Source organism: Carlito syrichta, unplaced genomic scaffold (assembly GCF_000164805.1).
Source record: "Carlito syrichta isolate Samal-C Ts95f unplaced genomic scaffold, Tarsius_syrichta-2.0.1 Scaffold311120, whole genome shotgun sequence".
Classification (NCBI taxonomy): domain Eukaryota; kingdom Metazoa; phylum Chordata; class Mammalia; order Primates; family Tarsiidae; genus Carlito; species Carlito syrichta.
Genome location: NW_007255216.1, coordinates 224550 through 236347, shown reverse-complemented (window position 1 = coordinate 236347; position 11798 = coordinate 224550). Strand labels below are relative to the sequence as shown.

Below are 11798 nucleotides of genomic sequence, written 5' to 3'. Positions count from 1 at the left end.
AAAAAAAAAAGAATGCTCAGTGACTGCGCTGATGGCATGGGTGCTAAGGCTCCAGCCCATATGTTGTCAGCAGAGCCAAGACAGAGTCAAGTACAAGGGGTAACTTAAGGCACCCTAAGGGAATCATGCAGTCGGTGGCTGGAGAGCGCATGTGGAGTGTAAGTATGGAAGCAGGACACCCCTCACCCAGGGGTGATAGGGCAAGCAGGCACCCGTATACTTCATAGAGAGACCCCAGTTAGAAGAGGTCAGATGCTGGACCTTCCAACACCAGCTCTGGAAAAATCAGCAATGACAATAAAGATGACAAGGAAGATCATCACCATTTGTAAGTGTTCGCAAGGTAACAAACTCCGGCAGGCACTTTAGATGCTAGCAAAGGTGTTAAGAATTGGGGTCCTATCTGGGCATGATGGCTTACGCCTGTGACCCCAGCACTTTGGGAGGCACAGGTGAGAGGACTGCCTGAGTCCAGGGGTTCGAGACCAGTCTGGGTAATTTGGCAAGACCTCATCTCTACAAAAAAAAAAAAAAATCAAAAAATTAGCAGGGCTGGTGGTGTGTGCCTGTAGTTCCAGCTACTCATGAGGCTCAGGTAGAAAGATCGCCTGAGCCCAGGAGGTCAAGGCTGCGGTAGCAGTGTTCACACCACTGTACTCCAGCCTGGATGACAGAGTAAGACCTCGACAAAAAAAGGTGGGGGATTCTGCAGATTAGCTACCTGAAAGGAAAAACCAGATTTCATTATTCACTGGCTGTGAGATCCTGGGCAAGCTGCTAACCCCCACTATGCCTCCACTTTCTCATCTGCAGAATGGCACCAGAATGTAAGCCCAGAAGAGCAGGAGCTTTGTTTGTCTTTTCACCACTGGATCCCCAGGATAGAACTCATAGTTGGTACTCAATAAATGTCTACCAAGGGAATAAACAGGTTTATTTAATCCTTACAACTACGCTGTGAGGTTATTGTATTGATTTCATTTTAAAGATGAGGAGGCTGGGTGTGGTGGCTCACACCTATAATCCCAGCACCCAGGAATTCAAGACCAGACTGGGCAACATAGTGAGACTCCATCTCTACAAAAAAAATTTTAAAATAGCTGGGCTCAGTGGCACAAGCCTGTAAGCCCAGCTACTTGGGAGGCTGAGTCAGGAGGACCACTTTAACCCAGAAGTTGGAGGCTGCAGCGAGCTATGATGGTGCCACTAAATCTGCCCTGTCTCTAAAATAAAATACAATAAAATAAAGATGAGGAAACTGAGTCTCAGAAAGGTTATATAACTTAATGAAGGTCATACACTTGGTGAGGGTGGTTCTGGGAGTCTGGCTCTCAAAGTCAGCCTTTCTGACTCTAAGGAGTGTGGCCAAGCATTGTGGTGCCCTTCCTCTCAATTAATAGAACATGGGGCCAGGAGCAGTGGCTCAGGCCTACAACCCTGGCACTTTGGGAGGCTGAGGTAAAAGAATCCCTTGAGCCTAGGAGTTCAAGACCAGCCTGGGCAACATAGCAAGACCTCATCTCTACAAAAAAATCAAAAATGTAGCTGGGCATGGTGTCACCTGCCTCTAGTCCCTGCTACTCTGAAGGGTAAGGCAGGAGGATCACCTGAGCCCAGGAGGTTGAGGCTGCGTGAGCCATGACCATGCCACTGCACTCCAGCCTGGGCAAAAGAGTGAGATCCCAGCTCAAATAAATAAATAAATAAATAAATAAATAAATACAATGTGGTAGGCAGGATGACCTCTCCCAAAGATTTAAGAGGCACCATTGCCTCCTTGAATAGGCTGCTGAGAAGTCTCCATCACCAACTCAGCGACACCTTCCCTGAACCCAGTCGCAGGTCACAGAGTCTCCACATTGGGGCTTTGCCGCCAAGTCTAGATAACGAGGAACCTGCTGTTGTTTTATCACTTTGCTTACGGAGAAGGGAGACCAAGTGGAATTTCTCGGGTCTTTCCGGCCCATCGAGACTTATACTTGAAATCCCTGGCAGCCAAGGTTGCAGGGCAGGACCGAACACACAGATACCGGCTTTGGGAGTGCAGAGTCAGGAGGTTAGGACAGATGGCTGCAGGATAGATGGCTCTGGGGCCAGGTGGGAGCACCCTGTGGCTCGAGCAGCGCCCTGCAGACCAGGAAGAAGCTGCGCTCATGGGGCCTGGCAGCGCTCACCTGTGATGATGACTTCATCTCCGTCCAGCAGAAACGTCCTGGTCTGCCCGTTGCCCAGCTCGATGGGCTTCGTGCCCCTCCACGACAGCTCCAGCATGGAGCCGAAGCTTTCTGGGTTCTGCATCACAGGAGAGGGGAAGACTGTCACGGGGATGTGTCAGCCCCAATGTAGACAGTGCTTAGCAAGACCTGGGGGCCCCGAGTGGGAGCAAGGGACCTTGTGTTCTCCCACCTTGGTAGGGCCCCCACAGGGATGCCCTGGAGATGGTGCTCTGCCCCTTCCTCCAATGGACACAGCAGACTTTCCACTGAGGACTACACTTCTTCAGGACTCAATGACTCCCTTCCCCTCCCGCAATGCTCCCTCTCCACCCTGGAGGCCAAGCCTGCCCAGACTTGTTATGCTTAACGCCCTCCCCTTGGGAAGAAGTGGATCCTTGAAGGAAAGAGTGTGGTCAGAACCTTTCAGGGAGTGACTAACACATGCACCAGCCCAAGGACATCTCTGAAGGTTATGCAACTCTGCCCTGGGTTTACAGGGGCACAGGGGAGGGTGGGAAGGGGCACAGCAACGTGGCCACCTCACTCTAGGAGGCTGCCATGTGAGACAGGAACAACCAAGACACTATCACTGTTTCCTGACTCTTCCCTGCCTGTCATCTCCCCTATGGAGGTCAGAACCCAGGCTCTTACCCCCTCTCCCCCCCCCAGTCTCTTTAGGTTTGAAGTCACAAGAGAGGCCCTTCCTGCAGCTAAAGATGGATGCGGCTGGGAGGGAGACAGAGTTATAAGATATAATCACTCGGGCTTCAAATCCCTCCTCAAGGGTCAGCCAAGGGCCCTAAGGGGTGGGTGGAGAGAAGAGATGCTCTCGATGGGAGTCTTCCATGCAGTCTGATACTCACTGGCCCACTGATGGTTCCAGAAGCCAAGAGGTCCCCCGGGCGCAGGTTACAGCCATTGACAGAGTGGTGAGTGAGCTGCTGCAGCATCGTCCAGTACATGTACTGTGAGGGACACATAGGCGGACAGCGGGTGGTGTGGGCTTCTCCCAGCCTCCCTGAGGCAGCTGGGCACAGCTGCCCTGCTCACAACAGCCTCCCTTGACCTCCTTGCCCCCAGCCTCCCCTGGACAGCTCTCACTGGTCCCTTTAGCAAAGACACGCCATCCTCCTGGAAAGCTGCCTCCCCCAGCTCTCTCATCTCCTCCATGAACTACCCCCCACCCCGGCTTCCCCTTCTTCACAAACTCCCCCTCTCTGCTCCTCCATGACCCACGCCCTCCCCGGCCACACGCCATCCTTCTGGAGAGCTCTCCCATCTCCTCTATAAGCTTCCCCCAAACTCTTCCATCTCCTTTGCAAGTTCCCCCCCAGCTCCTTCACAACCCCAGTTACTCCACGACCACATGCCATCCTCCTGAAGAGCTGCCTCCCCAGCTCTCCCATCACCTTGGTGAGCTCCCCCCTCAGCTCCTCCACGACCCAGGCCCTCCCTGATTCCTTCTCCCAGAAGCCCTTCTCCTGAGAGGCAGCCACGCTGCTCAGTCCCTCAGCTACAGCATACCCATCTGCATGTGATTCCATGCTGCCCTGTGTCCTGCACCATCCGCAATGGGGTCCTTGCCACCGCAGAGGCTTCTCATGCACAAAGACCTCGCTCCCATTCTCCCACCCAGGCCTTGGAATGGACTTTGGGCATAGAACCGAATAATTCAAATGTGGCATCAGAGCAGGCTGAGGAACGAGGGAGTGCCATGGGAGGTCACGCTGTGGGCAGAAGGAGCCAGGGCACCAGATGCCTACTGAGATGCTCAGAGGCAACGCTGGCCAGCACCCATCCAGGGCCACAGCTTCTTAGATCTGCCACTCCTACAGCTACATGTCTAGGCCCAGGGGACCTGAAAGAGGGATTCTCACCACAAACCCCACCAGGGGACTCCCTTCTTTCTTCTTCCTAACCTAAGGAGCTCCGAGGAATGTTAAATTAGAAGGGAGACGAGAGGACGTTGGAATCCAAGGCCCAAAGTACATTCAAATGACCAATAAACACATGAATAATAACATACAACTGACGTGCCTCACTCTGTCCATCATGAGGGAGATATAAATGAAAATCACTCTCCAGAATGGCTGAGAAGAAAAGGCAAATACCACCGTGGCTGACAAGGACACAAAGCCTGAAAGATGCTCACATGCAGCTGGCGGGAGTATCAATTGGTACAACCACTTTGGAAAACTGTTGGCTGAGTCTAGATATACTCTATGACCCAGCAATGCTATTCCTGGATATACACATATGTTGACAAAAAGATGTGTACTGGGTTGGGCATGGTGGCTCACACCTGTAATCCCAGCACTTTGAGAGGTCAAGGCAAGAGGATTGCTTGAGCCCAGGAGTTTGAGACCAGCCTAAGCAACATAGTAAGACCTCTTCTCTACAAAAATATCAAAAAAAATTAGCCAGGCACAGTGGAGTGCTTCTGGAGACCCAGCTACTAGGGAGGCTGACGCAGAAGGATCACCTGAGCCCAGGAGATAAAGGTTGTAGTGAGCTGTGACAGTGCCACTGCACTCCAACCTGGGCAACAGAGTGAGACCCCAACTCAAAAAAATATTTAACAAAGATGTATACTGAAATGTTCACAGTAACTCTATGATAGCCAAAAAGTGGAAATGACCAAACATTTGTCAATAGTAGAATGGATTATTCAATTGTGGATTTTTGTACAGTGGACCACTTCAGCCGTGAGAAAAATGGGTTATCACTACAAATGGCAATAGGGTCAAATCTCACAAATAGAATGCAAAAACAAAGAAGCCAGGTAGAGAAGAATATAAGCTGTATGATTCTATTTTTACAAAACTGAAAAACAGGGCCAGGTACAATGACTCACTCCCATAGTCCCAGCACTTTGGGAGGCTGAGGAGAGAGGACTGTTTAAGCCCAGGAGTTCAAGACCAGACTAGGCAGCATGGTGAGACCTCATCACTACAATAAATAAAAAAAAAATTAGCTGGGCATGGTGGGTGTGCACCTGTAGTCCCAGCTACTTGGGAGGCTGAGGCAGGAGGACTGCTTGAGCCCAGGAATTAGAGGCTGTGGTGACCTGAGATCATACCACTGCACCCAAGCCTGAGTGACAGAGCAAGTCCTTAACTCAAAAAAAAAAAAAAAAAAAAGGATAAACAGACAAGAGTAATATATGGTCATGGAAGTCAGGAGAAAGAAAGGTGATCCTGGCCAGGGGGACAGATGAGGCGACAGGGAGGGTCCCAGTGCTGCTGAAGCACCAGAAATGTCCCATCTCTGACCTGGTTACCAGCTGCATAGGGCTGTTCATTTTGCAAAAATCCCTCAAGCTGTACTCTCACAGTGTTTGCATTTTTATCTATGCATGTAATGCACCAATTAAAAGTTCCCTCAATGACAGCCAGTGTTTATGAAATATTCTAAGTCCACATTAAAAAAAAATGGTCATGCTCATCAATACAGTCCCTAGCAGGACTGGAGAACCAGGAACCAGACCCTTAAAGGAACACCTATTGTACCCAGGAAAATCACTGGTCACATCTATGCAGCTTGAATCTCGAGGAAACTTCATGACCTCACAACCACTTCTAAAAAGGCACAGGACTCTGGTGGCTCCAGGCCCTCAGGCTGATCCATCATCCTATCCAAGAACGGATGCTGTTCTCCTGCTCCCACCAGGAGGAAAGATCTCCCTCCCCCGCACTCCCCTCGCTTCCGAGAAGCCATCTGACCAGCCTCAAAGCTTACCTTAAAGTTGGACCTGCATATGGTAGCGGCCTGGCTCATTCCTTCTCCTGTCAGAAAGAAGATAAGTAACATTGATGAAAACTTAATTCCATGAATCATGGAGGAAAATTATTTTTAAAAATTGTTCTGTGACCTAACCTTTCCGTTGTCCAATATGACTTCACTTAGAGTCTGTGAGACAGTGAGCTCATAGGATATCAGAGCTGGTACACTTCCACAGAGATGCCCTAGTCCAGGGGTGGCAAGTACAGGCACACAAGCCACCACTTTCTCTTCCCACAACCATGGAAGACAACGTGTTTCCTCTGAAACACGGCACACGTTTCCTCTGAGTCCAGATGTAGCCTCAGAATCCTTCTTACCACAGTGCCCCTGGCAGCCATGAATCAACTGGAGATAGTGTATGTTTGGAAGCTTCTTGTGGTTTTTTCCTGCTGTCCCCTCAGGAGCCCTCTGGATAGCTGGGGCCATCTGTCCTCTGCCAGGCTCCTCCAATAGTGGGCAGTATGCTGCATCACAATTTACTGGAATGGTATTTTCTCAATACCTACTTGACACAGGCACCAGGCTGCTCTTCTGCTGCTCTTCTGCTCTCCCATGCCCCAAAGGCTGGCTCCCAACACTTCCTCCCTTGGTCCTGACTTCCCCTGGGGGTGGCACAGGGCAGGTGTGCCCCTCAGCCCCAGTAAGGCCTGGGTCCCCCAAGCCTGCCGCTCCCCAGACTCTTTCATCCAGATCCCAACTTAGAACATCAGAACTGCAAAGGTTCTGTGGACCCTGTACTTTCTGGATAATATCTCCCTTCACCATAGCACCCTCTTCTGGACGTGTTCACCTCTAAACAGGCAGGAAGAAACCTACAATGAAACAAGACTGACATGCCCTCCAAGAACACACTCAAGGGTAGAGGGAGACCAGCCTGGAACTTATGACCTTTGCATTTAGTCCCAGCCTTGCCATCAGTCACCTAAATGACTCGGGGTGAATCCCTTTCTCTCTCTGAGCCTCGGTTTCCCGACCTGGAACTTGAAAGAATGGAACTAGCATAGCTTCCCAGAGGGCATACAGCAGGCATGGAGCTCTTTCTAGCAACCATGTCCTCCATGGAGCATCCTGCCCCCACAGAGGATGGTGCTTTGCTCCTTCTGGACCACCTCCTGAAGGACCAAGACCCTGGAAGTGGCAATAAGAAAAACCCAGCAGAACCTGGTGTGTGTAGACACGACAGGAAGAAGAGAGGCATCATGGATAAAGGAGGCTTGGCCAGAGTGCAGCCCAGGGGGTCTGTGTATGGCCACCAGGCAAGCCCCTGCCACCCAAGGGGTCCCCACAGGGACTGGACAATGACACTTGACTCTTCCTGGGAGCAGGTACTGCCTATACTTATACCTGGATTGACTTGCCCTCACAACAAACCATGCGGTCAAGACCCTTCGTGTCCCATTTCACAGATGACAGACTAGGGTACAGACAGGTTGGGCACAAAGTACCCAGCTGGACAGGGGCACAGCCACCGCCCACAGAGCCAGCTTCCTGCTTACTAACTGCTGCTCTGTTTGCGGAGCTGGGCTGAGCAGCCACAGGGAGACACAGCTCCTACAGGCGAGGTTCTCAGAGCTAGCCCAGGGTGGGGTTTGGGGGCCGGATGTGCTGGCTCTGTGTGGCCCCCAAGAGCTCAGCCAGGCCTGCCATGGGCAGACCCAAGAGGACAAGCTTCCAAGCATGCACATGATGAAATGCGCTGCCCACCTTGGTGGTAAGGATGGCGGTATGTGAGCCGGGACGAGACAGACCCTGACTGGGAGGCTAGAGGGGATTCCAGTGCAGAATGAGAATCTTGACCTCATGATGTCTAGCCCTCAGGGAGAACTCAGTGACAGGGTTAAAGCCAGCAGGCCCAGCCTGGCTTACTCTGAGCACACAGGTGTCCCCTACCCTTCCTTTTACTTCACAAGAGCCTCACGTCTCCAGGGCTATAGCAGCCACTCTCCCCTCCTTGCCACAGCTCAGAAGCCATCAGGGCAAGGAACCTGGACACACGTGCCCCAGAGACCCTGGGAACCTCTGCCCTCTCACGACGTACCTTTCAGGGCAACAGACAGGTTGATATCAAACGTGTAGGGCTGGTCATGACAGAGATACGGCAGGGGCCTGGGGTCCTGGGAGGGCAGAGCACAGCACAGAGGTCACAGGCAGGCAGGCTGAGCTCACTGGGTCCCCAGGCAGAGGGCCTGAGGCAGCAGGAGTGATCCCTCTCCGGGGACCCAGCACTGTGTCCCTGGACATGGTGTCCTTGGACTGGACATCGGGGGTGGGTGGTCATCTGAGCCAGGCTCCAGGAAAAGCAGCCAAGGAGAGGCATCAGCTAGTCAAAGTCACAAGAATCAAACTAGAGATGTCCCAGCAGGTCAGGCTAGGGAACAGTAGGGAAAGTGGGGGCTGGGGGACTGAGATGGGGAACAAAACAGGGTCTTTGGGGAAAGGCTGAAAGGGCAATGCCGGGCCCCAGAGGGTGGAGAGTCAGGAGCCAGCAGAAGCAGACAGCCTGGCTGGTGCTGGAGCAGCAGGGGAGAAGCATTGACCGCCAGGACGGGACATCTGTGCTTTGGCCAAAAGCGATGTTTTCCCAAAGTGTGATACATGAGTCTCTGGTGGGATCTGAGCTCTCTTGGTGATTTTAATAGCTACATGTTTCTTTTTATGATTAACAGTTAGGCTTGTGATGCTGGTAGGAACATAAAGTTCCTTTTCTCAAAACATTGTTCAAGTTTTAAACTGGGAGCTGCTCTAGAGAAAAACATTCAAGGTTGGGCACGGTGGCCCATGCCCGTAATCCCAGCACTGTGGGAGGCCAAAACAGGAGGATTGCTTGAGTCCAGGAGTTTGAGACCAGCCTGGACAACATAGCGAGACCTCATTTCTATAAAACATTAAAAAATTAGCCAAGTGTGGTGGCACACACCCATAGTCCCAGCTACTTTTTGGGAGGTGGAAGTGGGAGGATTGCCTGAGCCCAGGAGGTTGAGGCTGCAGTGAACCATGATTGTGCCACTGCACTCCAGCGTGGGTGAAAAAAATGAGACCCTGATTTAAAAAAAACAAAAAACAAAGAAAACATCCAGAAGGAGAAAAAAGTCATGATGGTTATATAAAAATGGCACTTGGGAAGAGCTGGTGCAGAGGAGGGTGGAACCTGGATATTTTAGGCCAGGGCCCCTGCAGGAAGGTGGAGGACTGGAGGACAATGAGCAGGAGGCTGCGGGAAAGAGACATGTCCTGGGGATTGGAAATGATGGGAGGAGGGGCTTTGGCAGGAACTGCGATGAGGGAGCAAGAGGCCAGCAGGACCTTCATGAGAAACTGGCTTGTGGGGCGAGACCCCAAGTTTTGGAGGTTGTTTTTGTTTCTGTTTTTAGTGGAGCGAACATAAAATGACCCGAGAGGCAGAAGAGCTGGGACGATGGTCTGGACGCAGGAGTCGAGCAAGGTAGTGGTGGAGCTAGGAGGTGGTGGAGCTAGGTGGTGGAGACCCCAAGCAAGTTGACCCTGAGCGAGTTGGTGGTAGAGGCTCCCAGTGAGGCGGTGATGGAGGCCCCGGGCGAGAGAACGAGGTGAGATGCTCATGGATGGATGGGCAAATGGCTGGGAGCTCGGCTTGGCCCCCATGGGAAGGACAGAGTTGGAGTCAGCATCATGAGGACTCAGGGACACCAGAGAACAAGGACAGGTCACATGCCAGAAGCCAAGAGGCAAGAGACTATTAAGGAAGAGTGAGGGTTCCCAGGAGTCCACACTGAAAGGGGACACAAGGTCACTGCACTGCCAGAGGTCACGAGTGACCCTGACCAGGCATCACTGATGATGGGTGGGGTAGCAGTCAGACTGACAGGTGGAGGGTGGGATGAGACCCGGAGTGGGGCCCCAGACAGTGGTACTGAGGACAGGAGGCTGTTGGAGTCACTACCGTCCCTGGGTGCCAAACTGCATTCTAAGAGTTGGGCTCCAGGGGGCGCCATTCACAACCTGCTGGTGACCTGAGAAGCTGCACAACCCGCTAATACTGGCAGGGACCCCTTCTCCTTCCAGCTGGCCAGTTGCCCTGGCCTTGGAGGATTCTGAAGGTTACGAAATTCTGTGTTTTCCCCCAAGAACTGTGCCGGTGCAGGGAAACCACAAGGGAGAGTGACTGGTGTCATGGTTGCCTGGAGGTCACTGGGACTGGGATCGCGCAGGGCACATCCGTGTGGGCATGGAGCTCCCTCCTGACGGTCTGCCCGCCTGGTGTCTGCTGACTGGCAAGCGGCCTCCAGGGCAGCAGGGCTGGGTTCAGGAGCCTCCCTCAGGGGTGTGCTTACCTGATCTGGGTTGGGCACAGCAAAGGGCATGAGGGCATCCATGGGCACCACCCATGGGGAGATGGTGGTCCCAAAACTCTTCCCGAGGAATGGTCCAAGAGGGACATACTCCCATTTCTGAATGTCTCGAGCTACAGAAGAAGGCAGACCCAAGGCTTACAAAGGTTGACCAGGCCTCGCCCCAAGGCCCCCTCCTGCCCTTGACCAAGAAGCAAAGAGACCCAGCACAGGCCTCTCTATCGAGCTGGGGCCCTAACCAGGATGTCCCAGGATCCAGGGGCAAGAACATTCAATGCTGAGGAGAGAGGTCCTTTGAGAGCACTGTGCCAGGTTACAGCAAAGAGAAAATAACCACAGGATAACCCCCACGAAGGGGCCAGAAGCTCAGCCTCAAGCTGGGAGACAGACATTCCTGGGACCTAGGGCGCCATTTTCCTCTCACATGGGGCATAGGGCTGGGAGGTCAGGCTCAGAAGCTGGGATGCTAAGCTTCCAATCCTAGCTTGGCAACAAACTGAAATCTCTCTGTGCCTCAGTCCCTCATTCTGTATAATGGGAATGATAATATTACCAGTACCTTGTAGGGATCAGCAGGACATGTGGACTGTTAGGCATAGGGACAAACGCAAAATAAGTGCTCAATAAATACGAGTTATGATGTCAGCCATGTCCCTATCAACTTATGGGAAAACTGGAGCTCAGACAGGTTAAGTGAATTGCCCAAGTTCCCAGAGCCGGAAACCGAAACTCAAACCCACACTCTCTGCTACTGGTAGTACCTGCTGCCCTTAACCAGCAACAGACCCAGGAAACCATCCTTGGCTTTTGTGAAAGTGTCCCCAACCCCCAGTCACTGTCCCCTACCCCATCCCCACCAGAGTTCCAGGAATTACCGCTCCAGTCGTTCATAAGGACCATCCCAAAGATGTGCTCGTGGGCCTTGGAAATGGGGATCGGATCCCCAAATCTATTCCCGGGGCCTACAAAGAAAGCCTGACACAGGGGGGAGATGGTTAGAATCTGGGGCTGACCCAGGTGCACCCCAGGTCACCTGGCACCTAGACAGCAAAGGTCAGGTATTTCCAAACCCCACCAGGGACCAGGACTGCCCCAGGGTCCTAGCACAAACGCACTGCATCTCTAAGTCACAAGCCACGTCCCAGCGGTCAAGCAGCCACCTCAGGAAAGCAGCGTGCAGCAACAGGCCAGGGCCCACCTGAGGCCGCCTCATGCCCCTGATTCCCACAGCAGTGTCCCCTGTCTCCTTCAGTGCGTCCCGGGCCACTCCGCCCTTTCCTCTTCACCCAACACACACTTTGCCTTATTGGACTTGAACTTGACAGCTTGTGAAAAACGAAAATACCAGGCTTTGTATTCATATCACAGAAAATCAAAAGGCCACCTCCTGAATGCAGAAAAGAACACCTGTCAGAGAACCCCCTATGGCCCAACCCCTCACCTCGCCTTGGACCCTAAGTTTTCACCCCAC

General features: G+C 52.5%; 1 protein-coding gene across 1 annotated transcript in view; it reads right to left on the bottom strand.

The window, feature by feature from the left end:
• Positions 1 to 11798, bottom strand: part of FAH (fumarylacetoacetate hydrolase) — a 34953-nt gene that overhangs the window by 5897 nt on the left and 17258 nt on the right. Inside the window, exons 8-13 of the mRNA XM_008068507.1 lie at positions 11203 to 11302; positions 10310 to 10440; positions 8038 to 8113; positions 5955 to 6001; positions 3080 to 3181; positions 2175 to 2292 (exon numbers count right to left, since the gene is read on the bottom strand). Coding sequence (XP_008066698.1) covers positions 2175 to 2292; positions 3080 to 3181; positions 5955 to 6001; positions 8038 to 8113; positions 10310 to 10440; positions 11203 to 11302 — 574 coding nt within the window. The remainder of the gene's footprint in view (positions 1 to 2174; positions 2293 to 3079; positions 3182 to 5954; positions 6002 to 8037; positions 8114 to 10309; positions 10441 to 11202; positions 11303 to 11798) is intronic.